Source organism: Bombina bombina, chromosome 6, assembly GCF_027579735.1.
Source record: "Bombina bombina isolate aBomBom1 chromosome 6, aBomBom1.pri, whole genome shotgun sequence".
NCBI classification, from domain to species: Eukaryota; Metazoa; Chordata; class Amphibia; order Anura; family Bombinatoridae; genus Bombina; species Bombina bombina.
In genome coordinates this window covers 542,616,278-542,638,254 of record NC_069504.1, presented here as the reverse complement: position 1 = coordinate 542,638,254, position 21,977 = coordinate 542,616,278, and the positions used below count along the sequence as shown (strand labels likewise).

Sequence of the window (21,977 nt, the reverse complement as noted above, 5' to 3'; positions counted from 1 at the left end):
TAAAATGTTTTTGACAGAATTATCCATTACAGCCGTTAATTGTTGCATAGTAAGGAGTATTGGCGCGCTAGATGTACTAGGGGCCTCCTGAGTGGGCAAGACTCGTGTAGACGAAGGAGGGAATGATGCAGTACCATGCTTACTCCCCTCACTTGAGGAATCATCTTGGGCATCATTGTCATTGTCACATAAATCACATTTATTTAAATGAATAGGAATTCTGGCTTCCCCACATTCAGAACACAGTCTATCTGGTAGTTCAGACATGTTAAACAGGCATAAACTTGATAACAAAGTACAAAAAACGTTTTAAAATAAAACCGTTACTGTCACTTTAAATTTTAAACTGAACACACTTTATTACTGCAATTGCGAAAAAACATGAAGGAATTGTTCAAAATTCACCAAATTTTCACCACAGTGTCTTAAAGCCTTAAAAGTATTGCACACCAAATTTGGAAGCTTTAACCCTTAAAATAACGGAACCGGAGCCGTTTTGAACTTTAACCCCTTTACAGTCCCTGGTATCTGCTTTGCTGAGACCCAACCAAGCCCAAAGGGGAATACGATACCAAATGACGCCTTCAGAAAGTCTTTTCTAAGTATCAGAGCTCCTCTCACATGCGACTGCATGCCATGCCTCTCAAAAACAAGTGCGCAACACCGGCGCGAAAATGAGGCTCTGCCTATGCTTTGGGAAAGCCCCTAAAGAATAAGGTGTCTAAAATAGTGCCTGCCGATATTATTATATCAAAATACCCAGATAAAATGATTCCTCAAGGCTAAATATGTGTTTAATAATGAATCGATTTAGCCCAGAAAAAGTCTACAGTCTTAATAAGCCCTTGTGAAGCCCTTTTACGATCGTAATAAACATGGCTTACCGGATCCCATAGGGAAAATGACAGCTTCCAGCATTACATCGTCTTGTTAGAATGTGTCATACCTCAAGCAGCAAGAGACTGCTCACTGTTCCCCCAACTGAAGTTAATTGCTCTCAACAGTCCTGTGTGGAACAGCCATGGATTTTAGTGACGGTTGCTAAAATCATTTTCCTCATACAAACAGAAATCTTCATCACTTTTCTGTTTCTGAGTAAATAGTACATACCAGCACTATTTCAAAATAACAAACTCTTGATTGAATAATAAAAACTACAGTTAAACACTAAAAAACTCTAAGCCATCTCCGTGGAGATGTTGCCTGTACAACGGCAAAGAGAATGACTGGGGTAGGCGGAGCCTAGGAGGGATCATGTGACCAGCTTTGCTGGGCTCTTTGCCATTTCCTGTTGGGGAAGAGAATATCCCACAAGTAAGGATGACGCCGTGGACCGGACACACCTATGTTGGAGAAAAGGCTCTTGAGAGGTGACATGATTACTTTATATAAATATATTCAAGGCCCATAGACAGAGATGGCAGAAGCTGTTTATTCCAAGAAAATTGTTTGTGACAAGAGGTCACAATTTAAGGTTGGAGGAAAGGAGATTTAATCTCCTGCAACGGAAACATTTTTTCACTGTAAGGGCAATCAAATTGTGGAACTCATTACCAAAGGAGGTAGTAAATGCTAATACCATAAATATATTTAAAAATGGTTTGGATACATTTCTGTCTAGAAACAAAATTCATGGATATGATTGCTTGTATTAAATGGGTCACCTATTAGTGGGGTTATTTAAGCTTAACTGGAGCTTTTTGTAATTATTTTATATTTGTATAGGTTGAACTCGATGGACTTCGATCTTTTTTTCAACCTCATCTACTATGTTACTATGTTACATATTAAGAAGGAAATTAAATATGTAGAGCTGTACCTGTGTAAGTTGCATATCTTAATCACTGAAAATGAATGTTTTAAATTTTTTTAAGCTTTCCCTGTCCTCCTGTGTCACGTGGGTGAGGTTGCCAAATGAAAAATGCATATACGTATATGCATTTTTCTGCCTCTGCATGTGCAAAACTGGAAGTGGTGACGTCACACGTGACGTCACTGGCACAGCGGGACTGCGCTTCTTTGGTGGAGCAGTGCACATAAAAGATTGTGCACTGTCTACAGAAGCATAAGAGAACCTGCGTGCTAGAGAAGAATACAGAGCGTGAACTTTTATTTGGGGTTTGTTTATTGTTAGATAGATATCAACCGGAAAAAAAAAAGAATCCTACTGCCTACCTTTCCTAAAGAGAAATTTATCCCTGGGAATACCATAAATTAAAAAAACTTTAAAGAATATACAGGCTATATAGGGATCCACAAACATGCCTGAAGCTCTGTTATTCATCTGACATGTATTATGCTCTGTACAGCTCATTTATAAACCTTGTGAGTGGAGACATTAAAGAGCCTTTGGTCTCCCTGTGCCTTCTGTTCAATATCTTGCCGCATGCGCACATTAAAATAATAATGGAAATGGGGGGCGGAGCCGACTGCCAAGATGGACGGTCGCATGTGAGAGAAGCTCCGTATGAAAGTTCTATGTTGGGCATATAAAGGCATGTAGGCAGGAGACAATCATCCCCCATATTGCGGTGACCTCTTATTAAGCACTTTAGCTGTGGTCTGGGAGGCGACCGGTGCAGAGAAGCGGAGCCGGTTCTGATATTCAGCAGGGACACGCCGTGCAGAGCACTGGGGCCCAAAGACACGGGTAAAACGCACTCGGGATCCGGAAGCAGTGAATGCAACACAGGATTGGGTAAGGACCTGGAGGCTTAACTACTTAGAGCTTCAAACGGGGTATTAATATCTGGCCCCAGGACTTGCCTGTTAAACTTCCTTTGGTGGCGGTGGCGCCCATCAGGCCTCAGCTACGCATATTTTAAAGGCGCGAAAGCGCAACAGCACACAGAGGAATTGCATCGTAATGAGGGATTAGGGGGGATCCCATTCATACCCCTTTAGCGAATACAATACCAGAGGCAGCTCATACATTTCAAGACAGAGGAACCACTGGTATTAAGCACATAAAATAATACTGTGCTGGAGAGTGGGACAATAATATTAACCCTCTGGAGCTTTATAAGACTGCAGCATTAAACACCTAGCTTCACAGGCTTTATCTACAAACGGAGCAAAAGATTGAACTTTGTTTTTTTTTCTCTTAGTCCTTCCTTTCTGTCTATCCCACATACTCCCCTGCTCAATACCCTCATACATAAAAGGGCAGAATCAAAAGCAGAATGGCAACAAAAAAGCAAACCAAATTAGATAGAGCCACAAAATCAAGTACAACCACTGCTGCAAAATTAAACACATACTTCAAGGCCCTAAGCACTTCACAACATTCTGAATCTGAATTGGAAGCAGAAGAGTTTCAACATACATCAAACACACCATCCCTTATCACAGATAAATGTGCCCCATTAACTAAGGCTGATCTGGATTCTCTACCCACCAAAGAAGACTTTAATACCTTGTTGCAGCAAGTAGGGAAAATTGTGAAAGACGGGCTGGCTGAGGTTAAAAAAGACTTAGCTGATATGGGAGACAGAATAGAATATATGGAGGAGCAGGCAAACAATATCAGTAACATTATAGATGGCCACTCCAGATGCCTATCAACCCATGACATTCAGATTCAGCAACTCAAGAGTCATCTGGAGGATCTAGATAATAGGGGGCGCAGACAAAACTTGAGAGTCAGGGGAGTCCCAGAAAATGTCACAACAGATACCATCCTCAAATACCTGCAAAACCTGTTTCACTACTTAACGAAAAATGCTAATGGCCCTCCATACCAGCTGGACAGAGCCCACAGGGCACTCCGGCCCAAGCCGAAAGACTCAGAGCCACCAAGGGACATCATCCTTAAGTTCCATAAATTTCAGGATAAAGAATTGGTGGCCCAAGCAGCAAGAAAAGCTTCACCTATCTCTTTTGAAGGCCAGTCCCTTCAGATATATGCAGACCTAAGTCCGATGACTCTAAATAACAGGAAAGAAGCGAGATTCCTCACAGAACACCTTCGTGACAACAATATCCAGTACCGGTGGGGATTCCCCTTTTGTTTAAAAGTGATTAAAGACAATAAAACTGTCATATACAAGTCAAGGGATGATTTAGAGGAGTTCTGCAGATCCTTAAGAATACCTTTGCCTACTCCACAATCTACCCACAATACAGATCAAGTTCAGAAGAAGAAATCGGCAGACTCGCAGTTACCCCAGCGTTCCCACTGGCAAACGGTCAACAGGAAAAGACAGAGGAACCAGACTCTCAACTCCTCTTCCAAAGGAGGAGAACTAGAAGCAATCATCCTTAAGTTCCATAAATTTCAGGATAAAGAATTGGTGGCCCAAGCAGCAAGAAAAGCTTCACCTATCTCTTTTGAAGGCCAGTCCCTTCAGATATATGCAGACCTAAGTCCGATGACTCTAAATAACAGGAAAGAAGCGAGATTCCTCACAGAACACCTTCGTGACAACAATATCCAGTACCGGTGGGGATTCCCCTTTTGTTTAAAAGTGATTAAAGACAATAAAACTGTCATATACAAGTCAAGGGATGATTTAGAGGAGTTCTGCAGATCCTTAAGAATACCTTTGCCTACTCCACAATCTACCCACAATACAGATCAAGTTCAGAAGAAGAAATCGGCAGACTCGCAGTTACCCCAGCGTTCCCACTGGCAAACGGTCAACAGGAAAAGACAGAGGAACCAGACTCTCAACTCCTCTTCCAAAGGAGGAGAACTAGAAGCAACCTGAGGGTCAAAATGGAGAATTCTGGCCTGAAGAAAGTTATAAAGATTAACATAAATGAGAGTTTAATGTCCATTATATTTTGCTTGTTACTTAATTACAAGAAGTCCTTCTTTTATTAGCTAACTAAAACAGTGGTGCCTGTTAAAGCAAGTGGTATAAGGTATTCATTTTACATACATGCCTATAACCATTATCAACATGATATACTTGCCACATATGAACTTTATCAGTTACCAAGTTACGAACTTCCCCTTGTTTGAACCAGACACAATAGTGTCCGGTTGTAACACAATGTTTGTGTGTTTTTGTTTGGTTGAAATTTGTTGGTTTTTATGTTTTTCTGTTTATTTATCTTTCAGTAGTCAGTCTCAGATGTCTCGGATATGTTTATGTATCCTGTTTACTACAAGCACCTCCTTGGAAAGGTTCCACTGTAATAGAATTGAACGTTGCATTGATCTCCCTGTAGGTAAGTGTCCTCTGTCACACAGGGCTGGTGGGGCAATTTACTTCTCCTGTAAACATAATTACGCCACAATTTTCATTATTTACACATGCAGCTTCCACCATCTACACCATGACATTTAATACATTAAAATTTTTGTCCCAAAACTGTAGGGGCCTCAACTCACCGACAAAAAGATCTGTTGCCCTAAGTCACTTTCACAAATTGAGAGGTGATATAGTCTTTGTCCAAGAGACTCATTTTATTAAAAATAGTTCTATTACATTAACCTCTCAAGAGTATCCCTTAGGGTTTTTCCACTCTCATGCAGCCAAAAAAGTCTCAGGAGTAGGAATCATGTTCCATAAAAATATCCCCTTCCAGTTGCTAGATAAATTTGAAGACTCGGAGGGTAGGCTTCTTATTCTGCGAGGACACATATTTAACACACCGGTCACGCTGGCGTGTGTGTATGCCCCAAATAATAAACAAGCCAGGTTTGTTAGGAAGACTAGTGACAAGCTGCTGGAACTTAAAAAAGGGCTCCTGGTAGTGGGAGGTGATCTTAATGTTGCCCTAGAACCAGAACTAGATAGTACCAACACAAGGAAAAACAGACCTAACAATATCTGTATAAAAGTGTGCAAGAGAGCCTCAAGACAAACATGCTAGTGGACATATGGCGGTTACAACACGCGCGTGCCCGTAATTACACATTCTTCTCACACACGCAAAAATCATTTTCTAGGATTGATTACTTCTTTTTAGAACATAACCACATAGCACTTGTTAATAACACAGAGATACTGCCATCGGCATGGTCGGACCATGCTACAGTGGCTATGGAATTAGACTGGCCAACTAAACCGCAACGAAAAGCATTTTGGAGGCTGGATGACTCCCTGTTGCACGACCCAGATACAATTAGGGACATTAAACAAACATTGAGAGAATACTTTCGACATAACATAGACTCAGTAACCAGCATGGGGACGCTCTGGGAGGCCCACAAAGCGGTGATCAGGGGGAGTTTTATTCAGCATAGCATCAAAAAGGGGAAATCACTTAATATTCTATATAATAAGCTCACAGCGGACCTCAAACAGGCAGAGATAGCCCATAAACAGACTCCTACGAATGCAACATCTCATCTCAGGGACTCATGGACGCTAGATCGGCACTAAATGAATACTATGTAAGAGTTGCCCACAGAAAGGCGCTGTTTTTGAGAAAGATTTATTTTCAGGGAGGAAATAGGGCGGGTCCGCTACTCGCCAAAGCACTAAAGAAAAAGACAGCAAAAACCCACATTTACAGTACAAAAGATAGCCAAGGGACATTGACACATGAAAGCTCAGATATAGCAAAGGTATTTAGAGACTTTTACGACCACATTTACAACCTTTCTCGATCTACTACTTCCCCGAGCAAAGAGGACATTGACAACTACCTAGAGACGATTGACCTACCCCAATTGACTGTACAACAGACACTTGACCTGGAAAGACCTATTACTACTCAAGAGATTATTAAAGCCATCCAATCTTTACCAACTGGTAAGAGCCCAGGCCCAGATGGCCTCACTAATAAATATTATAAGACATTCAGTGACATACTGACGCCACATCGACAAAAGAGGCACACATAGTGGTAATCCCTAAAACAGACAAATCTTTAGACTCTCCAATTAAATTCAGACCAATCTCACTTTTAAATACTGATCTCAAAGTTTACGCCAAAATTTTGGCGTCAAGAATCAGCCCCCTGCTTCCAATGTTGGTTCACACAGACCAGGTGGGTTTTGTCCCTGGCCGTGAAGCAAGGGACAACACTATTAGAGCCCTGCAGCTAATTGAATATGCTAAAACTAATAAATTACACTCTATCTTACTAACATCAGATGCCGAAAAGGCTTTTGACCGCCTCAACTGGCCTTTCCTATTCACTACACTTAAAAAATTTGGCTTTGGAGACATAATGCTAAAAAGAGTACAAACACTATATAACAATCCGACAGCCAGAATCAAACTGAATGGGGTACTATCAGACACCTTTCAAATAGGGAATGGGACGCGGCAGGGATGCCCCCTCTCCCCGCTCCTGTTTGTACTGGGAATGGAGACCCTGGCTGCGCGTATCAGACAAAACAAACACATAAAGGGTATACCTTTGGGGTGTAATGACTATAAAGTTTCGCTATACGCCGATGACGTGTTGCTCTCCCTCACATCCCCTCACACCTCTTTACCAGCGGTCACGGAGGAGTTCAGGGAATTCGGTAAACTTTCTTATTTTTCAATAAACCACCAAAAATCAGAGGTAATGAATATTAACCTCCCTAAAGACGAATTAGCCTCCCTTATGGAGCACAGCCCGTATCAACTCCAGTCTAAAGTAATAAAATACTTAGGCATTAAATTAACACCAAACAGTAAACTTCTCTTTGACCTTAATTATACAGCACTCTATAACTCCACACAAAACGATCTAAATGCTTGGTCCTTAAAGCCATTTTCTTGGTGGGGCAGAATACAGACTCTTAAGATGACCACACTCCCGAAAATATTATATATAATGCAGGCTGTTCCTATCCTCCTCCCGGCGAGTTTCTTAAGGAAACTACAAACCCTACTCAACAAGTATGTTTGGGGAGTGATAAAACCAAGGGTTAATCAAACTACTTTGCACAGACCACATGGGAGGGGGGGGACTAGGTCTTCCGTGCCTGGAGACTTATTATAAAGCAATTAGCATACAAAGGATACTAGACTGGCATAGGAACACATCCATAAAAGCTTGGACAACGATAGACTCCCATATCCTGAAGACTCCACAGGTGGGGGCGTTATGCCGGATACCTAAAACGCATAGACCGGAAGCGACAAGCTCATATAGCATTTACGCCTCGGTTTTTGCGGTATGGGACGGGGTTTTGCGTAGTCGGCCCTACATTTCTACCCTTAGATCGCCCCTTGCCCCGGTTTCCCCGAATGCAGAGTTTTTGGGGGGTTTGGAGTACGGGGAGACACACAGAGCACCTGATGAGATAGGGTTCACAGAACCAATATACAAACTCCTAGACGGCCATTAAAGTGAAGGGGAGAAAGGAACTAGAGGGGATACTGAACGGAGCTTTCACAAACTGGCTAAAATACAAGCAACTGCAACACTTAATAGATACATCTAAGCATATCAGAGACTGGACGAGACCCCTGACAAAGTTTGAAATAATCTGTTCTTCTCTAACCCCGCTTAGACATACACTCTCGGTAGCGAAATCTATTCTGACGGCAGGTAACATTGTTAGTCAGCCGACATATACACAAAAATGGCAACAAGAACTTAACATAGAAATAGGTAATGATGAGTGGGACCGCATATATACTCTAACTAGGAAATCTTCCTCATCCACTAGGCTCCTAGAACTTAACTACAAGGTATTAGCAAGGTGGTACCTGACACCTTCACGCATAAAAAGCATATATCCGACTTCTTCGGATCTCTGTTGGAGGGGGTGTAAACAAAAAGGATCAATGCTACACATGTGGTGGAGCTGTCCTATCATAGAACCTTATTGGAAAGAGATTGAGAGATTTCTGCAACAACTTCTGGGCCCAGCATTCACCCTATCTCCCAAAATAGCCCTATTAAATGCACTCCCTAATGACATCTGTAAACTTAGACAGAGAGTACTCCAGTTCGCCTTAAATTAAGCAAAATCATTAATAGCAAAGAAATGGAAGCTGCATGTATCCCCCACACCAATGGAGTGGATTGGGCATGTGGAGGACACCCTAATTTTGGAAGAATACGGGTTCTATAAATCCCCAAAAAAGGAGGTTTTTCTAGATATTAAGATGTACTGGGAACTAACTAAAGCTAATTCTCTAAACACACATGACGCCCCACCAAATACCAACATCAGCCCTGGCTTGTGACATGACACAACGCATTATGTTATGCACATATAGAGGTAGCATACAGGTAAAAGCACCTAGAGACAGGAATGAATACCATTAAGCATGTTAGAGGGAAATTGACTACTGTACTGATGTAATGTTGTAGGTTAAGATGTTACTGTGTTGAATTTGTTTGACTGTTAATCTACTACCGGCAAAGGCTGTAAGAATGTATAAGTGTACTGTCTGATGCTGGAAAAAAACCAATAAAACTTTTGAAAGATAAAAAAAAAACAGAATTAATGCTTACCTGATAAATTACTTTCTCCAACGGTGTGTCCGGTCCACGGCGTCATCCTTACTTGTGGGATATTCTCTTCCCCAACAGGAAATGGCAAAGAGCCCAGCAAAGCTGGTCACATGATCCCTCTTAGGCTCCGCCTTCCCCAGTCATTCGACCGACGTAAAGGAGGAATATGCATAGGAGAAATCATATGATACCGTGGTGACTGTAGTTAGAGAAAATAATTCATCAGACCTGATTAAAAAACCAGGGCGGGCCGTGGACCGGACACACCGTTGGAGAAAGTAATTTATCAGGTAAGCATAAATTCTGTTTTCTCCAACATAGGTGTGTCCGGTCCACGGCGTCATCCTTACTTGTGGGAACCAATACCAAAGCTTTAGGACACGGATGATGGGAGGGAGCAAATCAGGTCACCTAGATGGAAGGCACCACGGCTTGCAAAACCTTTCTCCCAAAAATAGCCTCCGAAGAAGCAAAAGTATCAAATTTGTAAAATTTGGTAAAAGTGTGCAGTGAAGAGCAAGTCGCTGCCTTACATATCTGATCAACAGAAGCCTCGTTCTTGAAGGCCCATGTGGAAGCCACAGCCCTAGTGGAGTGAGCTGTGATTCTTTCAGGAGGCTGCCGTCCGGCAGTCTCATAAGCCAATCGGATGATGCTTTTAAGCCAAAAAGAGAGAGAGGTAGCAGTTGCTTTTTGACCTCTCCTTTTACCAGAATAAACAACAAACAAAGAAGATGTTTGTCTGAAATCCTTTGTAGCCTCTAAGTAGAATTTTAGAGCACGAACTACATCCAAATTGTGCAACAAACGTTCCTTCTTTGAAACTGGATTCGGACACAAAGAAGGCACAACTATCTCCTGGTTAATATTTTTGTTAGAAACAACTTTCGGAAGAAAACCAGGTTTAGTACGCAAAACCACCTTATCTGCATGGAACACCAGATAAGGAGGAGAACACTGCAGAGCAGATAACTCTGAAACTCTTCTTGCAGAAGAAATTGCAACCAAAAACAAAACTTTCCAAGATAATAACTTGATATCTACGGAATGTAAGGGTTCAAACGGAACCCCCTGAAGAACTGAAAGAACTAAATTGAGACTCCAAGGAGGAGTCAAAGGTTTGTAAACAGGCTTGATTCTAACCAGAGCCTGAACAAAAGCTTGAACATCTGGCACAGCCGCCAGCTTTTTGTGAAGTAAGACAGATAAAGCAGAAATCTGTCCCTTCAAAGAACTTGCAGATAATCCTTTCTCCAAACCCTCTTGTAGAAAGGATAGAATCTTAGGAATTTTGATCTTGTTCCATGGGAATCCTTTAAATTCGCACCAACAGATATATTTTTTCCATATCTTATGGTAGATTTTTCTAGTTACAGGCTTTCTAGCCTGAATAAGAGTATCAATGACAGAATCTGAGAACCCTCGCTTTGATAAAATCAAGCGTTCAATCTCCAAGCAGTCAGTTGGAGTGAGGCCAGATTCGGATGTTCGAACGGACCTTGAACAAGAAGGTCCTGTCTCAAAGGTAGCCTCCATGGTGGAGCAGATGACATATTCACCAGGTCTGCATACCAAGTCCTGCGTGGCCACGCAGGAGCTATCAAGATCACCGATACCCTCTCCTGTTTGATCCTGGCTACTAGCCTGGGAATGAGAGGAAACGGTGGGAATGCATAAGCTAGGTTGAAGGTCCAAGGCGCTACTAGTGCATCCACTAGAGTCACCTTGGGATCCCTGGATCTGGACCCGTAGCAAGGAACCTTGAAGTTCTGACGAGACGCCATCAGATCCATGTCTGGAATGCCCCATAATTGAGTTATTTGGGCAAAGATTTCCGGATGGAGTTCCCACTCCCCCGGATGAAAAGTCTGACGACTCAGAAAATCCGCTTCCCAATTTTCCACTCCTGGGATGTGGATTGCAGACAAGTGGCAGGAGTGATTCTCCGCCCATTGAATTATTTTGGTCACTTCTTCCATCGCAAGGGAACTCCTTGTTCCCCCCTGATGGTTGATATATGCAACAGTCGTCATGTTGTCTGATTGAAACCTTATGAATTTGGCCTTTGCTAGTTGAGGCCAAGCCTTGAGAGCATTGAATATCGCTCTCAGTTCCAGAATGTTTATCGGGAGAAGAGATTCTTCCCGAGACCAAAGACCCTGAGCTTTCAGGGGTTCCCAGACCGCGCCCCAGCCCACCAGACTGGCGTCGGTCGTGACAATGACCCACTCTGGTCTGCGGAAGCTCATCCCTTGTGACAGGTTGTCCAGGGTCAGCCACCAACGGAGTGAATCTCTGGTCCTCTGATCTACTTGTATCATCGGAGACAAGTCTGTATAATCCCCATTCCACTGACTGAGCATGCACAGTTGTAATGGTCTTAGATGAATCCGTGCAAAAGGAACTATGTCCATTGCCGCAACCATCAAACCTATTACTTCCATGCACTGCGCTATGGAAGGAAGAAGAACAGAATGAAGTACTTGACACGAGCTTAGAAGTTTTGATTTTCTGGCTTCTGTCAGAAAAATCCTCATTTCTAAGGAGTCTATTATTGTTCCCAAGAAGGGAACTCTTGTTGACGGGGATAGAGAACTTTTTTCTACGTTCACTTTCCACCCGTGAGATCTGAGAAAGGCTAGGACAATGTCCGTATGAGCCTTTGCTTGTAGCAGAGACGACGCTTGAATCAGTATGTCGTCCAAGTAAGGTACTACTGCAATGCCCCTTGGTCTTAGCACCGCTAGAAGGGACCCTAGTACCTTTGTGAAAATTCTTGGAGCAGTGGCTAATCCGAATGGGAGTGCCACGAACTGGTAATGTTTGTCCAGAAAGGCGAACCTTAGGAACCGATGATGTTCCTTGTGGATAGGAATATGTAGATACGCATCCTTTAAATCCACCGTGGTCATAAATTGACCTTCCTGGATGGTAGGAAGAATTGTTCGAATGGTTTCCATTTTGAACGATGGAACCCTGAGAAATTTGTTTAAGATCTTGAGATCTAAGATTGGTCTGAATGTTCCCTCTTTTTTGGGAACTATGAACAGATTGGAGTAGAATCCCATCCCTTGTTCTCCTAGTGGAACAGGATGAATCACTCCCATTTTTAACAGGTCTTCTACACAATGTAAGAATGCCTGTCTTTTTATGTGGTCTGAAGACAATTGAGACCTGTGGAACCTTGCCCTTGGGGGTAGCTCCTTGAATTCCAGAAGATAACCTTGGGAGACTATTTCTAGTGCCCAAGGATCCAGAACATCTCTTGCCCAAGCCTGAGCGAAGAGAGAAAGTCTGCCCCCCACCAGATCCGGTCCCGGATCGGGGGCCAACATCTCATGCTGTCTTGGTAGCAGTGGCAGGTTTCTTGGCCTGCTTACCTTTGTTCCAGCCTTGCATTGGCCTCCAGGCTGGCTTGGTTTGAGAAGTATTACCCTCTTGCTTAGAGGATGTAGAATTTGAGGCTGGTCCATTTCTGCGAAAGGGACGAAAATTTGGTTTATTTTTAGCCTTAAAAGACCTATCCTGAGGAAGGGTGTGGCCCTTTCCCCCAGTGATATCTGAAATAATCTCTTTCAAGTCAGGGCCAAACAGCGTTTTCCCCTTGAAAGGTATGTTAAGCAATTTGTTCTTGGAAGACGCATCCGCTGACCAAGACTTTAGCCAAAGCGCACTGCGCGCCACAATAGCAAAACCTGAATTTTTCGCCGCCAATCTAGCTAATTGCAAAGTGGCGTCTAAAGTAAAAGAGTTAGCCAATTTAAGAGCTTGAACTCTGTCCATAACCTCCTCATAAGAAGAGTCTTTATTGAGCGACTTTTCTAGTTCCTCGAACCAGAAACACGCAGCTGTAGTGACAGGAACAATGCATGAAATTGGTTGTAGAAGGTAACCTTGCTGAACAAACATCTTTTTAAGCAAACCCTCTAATTTTTTATCCATAGGATCTTTAAAAGCACAACTATCTTCTATAGGGATAGTAGTGCGTTTGTTTAGAGTAGAAACCGCCCCCTCGACCTTGGGGACTGTCTGCCATAAGTCCTTTCTGGGGTCGACCATAGGAAATAATTTCTTAAATATAGGGGGAGGGACAAAAGGTATGCCGGGCCTTTCCCATTCTTTATTTACAATGTCCGCCACCCGCTTGGGTATAGGAAAAGCTTCGGGGGGCACCGGGACCTCTAGGAACTTGTCCATCTTACATAATTTCTCTGGAATGACCAAATTGTCACAATCATCCAGAGTAGATAACACCTCCTTAAGCAGAGCGCGGAGATGTTCCAATTTAAATTTGAATGTAATAACATCAGGTTCAGCTTGTTGAGAAATTTTTCCTGAATCTGAAATTTCTCCCTCAGACAAAACCTCCCTGGCCCCTTCAGATTGGTGTAAGGGCATGTCAGAACCATTATCATCAGCGTCCTCATGCTCTTCAGTATCTAAAACAGAGCAGTCACGCTTTCGCTGATAAGTGGGCATTTTGGCTAAAATGTTTTTAATAGAATTATCCATTACAGCCGTTAATTGTTGCATAGTAAGAAGTATAGGCGCACTAGATGTACTAGGGGCCTCTTGTGTGGGCAAGACTGGCGTAGACACAGGAGGGGATGATGCAGTACCATGCTTACTCCCCTCACTTGAGGAATCATCTTGGGCAACATCATTATCAGTGGCATCATTTTCTCTAAATTGTTTGTCACATACATCACATCTATTTAAATGAGAAGGAACCTTGGCTTCCTCACATACAGAACATAGTCTATCTGATAGTTCAGACATGTTAAACAGGCATAAACTTGATAACAAAGCACAAAAAACGTTTTAAAATAAAACCGTTACTGTCACTTTAAATTTTAAACTGAGCACACTTTTTTACTGAATATGCGAAAAAGTATGAAGGAATTGTTCAAAATTCACCAAAATTTCACCACAGTGTCTTAAAGCCTTAAAAGTATTGCACACCAAATTTGAAAGCTTTAACTCTTAAAATAACGGAACCGGAGCCGTTTTTACATTTAACCCCTATACAGTCCCTGGTATCTGCTTTGCTGAGACCCAACCAAGCCCAGAGGGGAATACGATACCAAATGACGCCTTCAGTAAGCTTTTTCTGTGTATCTGAGCTCCTCACACATGCATCTGCATGCCTTGCTTCCCAAAAACAACTGCGCATTAGTGGCGCGAAAATGAGGCTCTGCCTATGATTGGAGAAGGCCCCCAGTGAAAAAGGTGTCCAATACAGTGCCTGCCGTTTTTTTAACATAATTCCCAAGATTAAAATAACTCCTCAAAGCTATAATCTATTAAAAATGCTTATAAAGTAATCGTTTTAGCCCAGAAAAATGTCTACCAGTCTTTAAAGCCCTTGTGAAGCCCTTTATTCTTATAAAGAAAATGGCTTACCGGATCCCATAGGGAAAATGACAGCTTCCAGCATTACCAAGTCTTGTTAGAAATGTGTCATACTTCAAGCAGCAAAGTCTGCACACTGTTTCCCCCAACTGAAGTTACTTCATCTCAACAGTCCTGTGTGGAAACAGCCATCGATTTTAGTAACGGTTGCTAAAATCATCTTCCTCTTACAAACAGAAATCTTCATCTATTTTCTGTTTCAGAGTAAATAGTACATACCAGCACTATTTTAAAATAACAAACTCTTGATTGAAGAAAAAAACTACATATAAACACCAAAAAACTCTTAACCATCTCCGTGGAGATGTTGCCTGTGCAACGGCAAAGAGAATGACTGGGGAAGGCGGAGCCTAGGAGGGATCATGTGACCAGCTTTGCTGGGCTCTTTGCCATTTCCTGTTGGGGAAGAGAATATCCCACAAGTAAGGATGACGCCGTGGACCGGACACACCTATGTTGGAGAAAAAATAATAATGGATATTAGCTAACATCCGAATCGCTACAAGAAGTTGTCAGTCACAGTAAGCCCACCCTCATCTAGACATGGGCGGACAAGCCACAGAGCCATTTTTAATACGGAAAGGATAAAAGCAAGTTTTTCTCTTAATTTTACATTCAATGTTTTTTTCATTTGAGTACTCATATACATTATGCATTTAATCAGCTATGCAATTGTACATTTATTTTGGTTTTGGTTATGTTCTGTGTTCACTGGTCCTTTAAGAGGCAAAACGCACTACACTTTTTCACCAGAAAACACGATCACAAGATTGCAGTATTTTTAATGCTCTAATTTATATTAAAAATGGTGTGCTGTTTAAATTACTGCAAATTCATTTAAGCAAACTCACAGTATTTTACACTCCCAATATTTTCTATTGGCAGAGTTGAGGGGCAATGTCCATTCGTATTACAAACTGAAAGTTAATGTGATCACTCAAACAAAGTTTGGCCAGAGGAAACAGTTGCACCAAACTACTCTAATAACCCCTAAACCCCCACATCGCAAACTACCCCTTTACACTATTAACCCCCAAAAAGCCACAATCCCCATCTATATTTACTCTTTCCCAAAGGAACAAGAGAAGTATACATGTTAGCATTAAGGCAATTGCTATAAACCAATCCGAGTTTTCTAGAGGGTATATATATGTATTTCTGAATAATGAATCTAGGTAATGGAAGAAGGTGTGAGCCGAAACGCATCTGACTATTGTTTCTACTTGCTTGTAGACTTATTTTTATAATGTTTCCATGTGTCAACAATAAAAGTGTAAAGTTTTTTACTCTTGTTCATTTCATACAAAAAGAACAAAGCAAATTTGATACCAGAAATAAATTGTAAAGTTGTTTAAAAACCACATGTCCTATCTATACAGTAAAATTGTGATGTTGACTTTACTGTCCCTTTGTTAATTTCATAACTTAAACCAATGATCGGTTAGAATGCACATAAACTAAATTGAATAAAGATGGTACAAGTTAATTCAATGAGAATAACAAAAGATACACGTTTTTAATACAAATATACTGCTAATAATCAAATATATTAATACAAAAATGAATTGTAATAACTGCATAAATATATGGTAATTTAATGCTGACTTACCTTGAGGATCCCAAGCTAAATTGTATGTCACTGAAGTGAGTAAAAATTGTCCTGTTCTCACCCACTGATATTTTAGTTGCTGTAATAAAATACAGGAAAATGTTATAACTCCTTACATGTGTGGGTACGCAGGTATGGTATTTTATTAAACATATTTCAATTATGGAATCAAGTCTGATTGTATTAAAATATATACACGCATTATAAAAATTAACATGGAAATTTAAAATTCTATCCTTAACTGTCTGGATGAGGATTACCACGATTATAGATCAGGCCAACTATGATCCATGAGTAGAAGGAAAAAAATAGGTGGAGAGGACTAGAACTGCAGTGTGCTGCTATATACTGTATATCAGAATGATTGTCGTACTACTTTCCACTTGCAGAATTTGCATGTATCACTGCTAAACACTTATCCAAATAATATGAAAAAAAAAAACAAACAAAACAATGGTCTCAATCCTCAACATCACTTGGATGTTCCTATCTCCACTTTTGCGCCTGCAGTTCCCAGCCATAGCTACAGTTTTCAAGCTCTTCAGCAGTCATTTCAGTCAGCCCAGTTGGATTTTCAAAAATTTACAGCTATTCTTTACAATGTGCTCCATCTTCTGTTGTCACTATGCGTTTCAAGGTATGAAGTACGACTTTAAATCTATGACTGCCCACTCCCTCCCTAAGAAGGTAGCTGTTTGCTACATTAACCCTTGTCCTATCATTGCTTAAATTCATCCAGGGACATTTCAATTCCAGTTCTGTACACTAATGGTATAATCCAATGTTTAATGTGTCCATTTTGACATTTCATAATGACTGGTCGTTCTCATCTTTTTACCTATCTCCTGTCTCTGTGACCAATGATGGGAGTTTAGATTTGAGACATTTAGGATTTTTACTGAGATGAGGGATGTCTATTTATCTAGACAAAAAATGAAAAGGGTTTTTTTCTAGGATAATACTTGAAAGCTTACACTGACCTTCTATACTTGACCGGAAGCAATGCTTGGAATCTTCCCTATCCTGTTAAGTCAGTTTTTGAAGAGCTGGGGCATACCCAAACCAGCACAAGCTGCAGTCCATGTCAGGTATGGCACCCTGCACTCTCTTCTTTAATCATGAGTGCATGCATACATGCCATTTTACATGTGTTAAGCTGATTATTTGAGCCTTCATCAAGTATAGGGTGGTGCGTGACTGTCTGTTTGCTGTTCTTTTATTTGTCAAACCTGACTTATACTGAGGCCGAACCTATGCAATCTGACCAATTCCTCTGATGAATCCTAAAAACCACCTTTTGCAACCTGCCATGACATAACCCTGACATGCCTTGATTTGTTTCTGTGATCTAACAATTATGTATAAAATTATTCCTATGGTGTCTAACTTACCTGTAACTAACTTTCAGTTTATTTGATGAAGAAAAACAAATGAAACAGTCATGGTTCAGACAGAGCATGCAATTCCAAAAGACTTTTCAGTTTACTTATGTTATTACATTGATTTCTTTCTCTCGGTATCCTTTGTTGAAAAGCATACTTTGGTAGGCTCAGGAGCAGAAATGCACTTCTAGGAGCTAGCTGGCGATTGGAGGCTGCATATATATGCCTCTTGACACTGGCTCACCAGCTGTATTCAGAAAGATCCCAGTAGAGAATTTGTGCTCTGAAGCGGACTTTAAATATATGTTTTATCCCTATGCAAGCAAGGTGCAATAATAAAATGATCTTTAGAGCATTTTACGTTTCCACTTTTATGCCCCTTTTAAATTATAAATTCAGTTATGAGGAAAAACATAAAAATCCCAGCCGTGGTTGGCTTAAAAAATTAGGCTAAAATAAAATCTACATGCTTAACCTCAGCTTTAACCACTTATTTAATGTTGTACTCCCCTCACAAAACTTGTATACATAACAAGTCTACAGTAACAATATCTTAGTTAAGGCTATTGCTAGGGCTGAAAAGATAGAAAATAAAAAAGAAGCCAAGGAAGAAAAACAATGAAGGAATATAAAGGGAAAAAATGCAGATGTCAAAGATCTTGATAACCTTGTGGCTATGTCATGGCCCAAACTTACCAACAACAATGCTCTTGTTGAGATCTGATAAACAAAGACCTTGTGCCTACCAAAATCTGGCCTCCTACGAGAGTCTACTGCAGTATGCAATAATCTTGACTGATATGCAGGTTAAGGTTACATTTAAAACGAGGGTTAGGTATAAGAGTTAACCCGTTAGATGCCACTAATACTATGAAAGATGTGGAGCTTGGGGTCCAGCAATTCTTAAAGGGTGCACTATGCAACCTGCTTGAAATATAATATATAACACAAGACAGGTCTAATAATCAGAGGATTAGAGCTAGTGTATCAATCTACTGTCATTATAGCACAATCATGTAGCTGTTTAATATTTTTCTATTCAGTATCAGCATGTCTCACAACATTCTTCATGGACGAAGCATAAGGTTTCTTGGAGATACTCTTGCCCTGTTCCATGGAGTTTAATTGGTATTATCCATACAGAGAATAATCATAGTGGGACTAGCTGTTGCCCTGCATATGAGTATATGGAATGTTTACTTTGATTAAGTGTGTTATAGGTGCATGTATTTGTCTCTTTCAAACCTATATTATTTGCCTCATAATACCATATTTGCAGAAGTAAAGAAATCCATTATTTAAAAAAAAAAAAAAATTATGCTTACCAGATAATTTAATTTCCTTCTGAACCTGGCCACCAGAAGGAAGCAAAGACACCCCAGCCAAAGGCTTAAATACCACTTCCCCCATCCCCCAGTCATTTTGCAGAGGGAACAAGGAACAGTAGGAAAAATATCAGGGTATAAAAGGTGCCATAAGAAAAAAAAATTATAATTTAGGGGGGCGCCCATCGGAAAACACGGGCGGGGGCCGTGGACTCTCCTTGTACAGAAGGAAATTAAAATATCTGATAAGCATAATTTATCATTTTCCTTCTTAATACAAGTAGAGTCCACGGCTTCATTCCTTACTGTAGGGAAACTTATACCCAAACTCTAGAGGACACTAAATGATAACGGGAGGGACAAAAAGAGAGGAGGACCCTAATCTGAGGGCACCAAAGCCTGATAACGGGAGGGACAAAAAGAGAGGAGGACCCTAATCTGAGGGCACCAAATCCTGCAAAACCTTTCTCCCGAAGGCTGCTTCAGCTGAAGCAAAAACATTAAACTTGTAAAATTTAGAAAAAGTGTGTAAGGAGGACCAGGTGGGCGCCTTACAAATCTGATCCACAGAGGCCTCATTTTTAAAGGCCCAAGAGGAAGCCACTACTCTAGTAGAATGAACCGTAATTCTCTGAGGAAGTCTATGTCCCGCTGTCTCATAGGCTAAGCGGATAAGACTCCTCAACCAAAAGGATAAGGAAGTCAAAATAAGGAAAAAGCTTGACTAAAATCCTTAGTAGATTGAAGATAAAATTTCGAGGCACGAACCACGTCCAAATTATGAAGAAAACGTTCCTTCGAAGAGGAAGGATTAGGACACAAAGAAGGGACCACAATCTCTTGATTGATGTTGCGGTCTGACACGTATTTAGGAAGAAAGCCTAACTTAGTACGTAGGACAGCCTTATCCGAATGAAACACCAGATAACACACATTGCAAGGCGGCAATTTAAGATACCTTGCGTGCCGAAGCAATAGCCAGTAGAAAGAGAACTTTCCAGGACAACAACTTAAAGGGACACTGAACTCAAATTTATTTATTTCATGATTCAGATAGAGCATGCAATTTTAAGCAACTTTCTAATTTACTCCTATTATCAAATTTTCTTCATTCTCTTGCTATCTTTATTTGAAAAAGAAGGCAGCTAAGCTAAGGAGCCAGCACTTTTTGGTTCAGCACCATGGACAGCACTTTTATTGGTGCTGTCCAATCAGCAAGGACAACCCAGGTTGTTCACCAAAAATGGGCCGGCATCTACACTTACATTCTTGCTTTTCAAATAAACATACCAAGAGAATGAAGGAAATTTGACAATGGAAGTAAATTAGAAAGTTGCTTAAAATTGCATGCTCTATCTGAATCACAAAAGAAAAAAAATGGGTTCAGTGTCCCTTTAATATCAATTTCATGCAAAGGCTCAAATGGAGCCCGTTGCAAAACCTTAAGAACCAGATTCAGACTCCAAGGGGGAGCCGAAGATCTGAACACAGGTCTGATCCTAACCAGAGACTTAAAGGACTGAACATCTGGAAGCTCAGAAAACCTCTTGTGCAGTAAAAACAGACAAGGCTGAAATCTGTCCCCTCAGGGAACTGGCCGAAAGACCCTTATCCAGACCATCCTGGAGAAACATCAGAATCCTGGCAACCTTAACTTTATGCCAAGGAAATCCATGCTCTTCACACCAGAATAAGTAGGTTCTACACAACTTATGATAGATGCGACGAGTAACAGGCTTACAAGCTTGAATAAGAGTATCAATAACTGTCAGAAAACCCTCTCTTGGCTAGGACTAAGCGTTCAATCTCCATGCAGTCAGCCTCAGAGAATCTAGGACTTTGTTCCAGCAGATCCCTGCGACAAGGTAACCTCCATGGAGGAGAACATGACATCCTCACCAGGTCTGCGAACCATGTCCTTCGCAAACAAGATGGAGCAATCAGTATTACTGACGCTTGCTCCTGCTTGATGTGGGCCACTACTCGAGGAAGGATTGATAATGGCGGAAAAAGGCACCGCTAAAGCATCTATTAGCTCCGCATGAGGATCCCTGGAACTCGACCCATATCTGGGTAGTTTGGTATTAGACGAGACGCCATGAGATCTCTCTCCAGCGTCCCCCACCTGAAGCATATCTCCGCAAACACTTCAGGATGGAGAGACCATTGCACCGAATGAAAGGATTGTCTGCTGAGAAAATCTGCTTCCCAGTTGTCCACACCCTTAAATGTGGATCGCTGACAGCTAATAGCTGTGGGGCTCCCCCCACTCCAGAATCCGAGATACTTCTCTCATCGCTAGGGAGCTTCTCGTTCCACCCTGATGGTTGATGTAAGCAACCTAGGTTATAGTGTCAGATTGGAATTTGATAAACTGGGACGAACCCAGAAGAGGCCAAGCTTTCAGAGCATTGTAGATTGCACAAAGTTCCAAAACTTTTTGGCACCCCAAACAGCTCCCCCTCATGAGAGGCTCGCGTTCATAGTCACAATCTCCCAGGATGGTCTGAGAAAGGATGTCCCTCGGAACAGATGATCTGGACAGAGCCACCAAGAGAGTGATTCTCTCGACCGGTTGTCCAGGGAAATCCGTTGAGACAGATCCAAATGATTGCCGTTCCACTGCCTCAGCATGCACAGCTGTAGCGGTCTGAGACAGAACCTGGCAAAAGGTATTATGTCCATGCTGGACACCATGAGACCAATTACCTCCATACACTGAACCACAGATGGCCTTAAGGAGGTCCGGAGGGCAAGACATGCCGAAGCTAGCTTGCACCGTCTCTAGTCGGTTAGAAATATCCTCATGGATACTGAATCTGTTATAGTGCCCAGGAATTCTACCCTGGTGCTTGGGATGAGAGAACTCTTCTCTAAACCGGGACAATG

The 21,977-nt window shown here is 41.5% G+C and overlaps 1 protein-coding gene across 2 annotated transcripts in view; it reads right to left on the bottom strand.

The window, feature by feature from the left end:
- Window positions 1–21,977, bottom strand: part of DMXL2 (Dmx like 2) — a 641,271-nt gene that overhangs the window by 579,815 nt on the left and 39,479 nt on the right. For both annotated transcript variants that reach the window (XM_053717470.1, XM_053717469.1), the window contains exon 4: window positions 16,382–16,460. In XM_053717470.1, coding sequence (XP_053573445.1) covers window positions 16,382–16,460 — 79 coding nt within the window. The remainder of the gene's footprint in view (window positions 1–16,381; window positions 16,461–21,977) is intronic.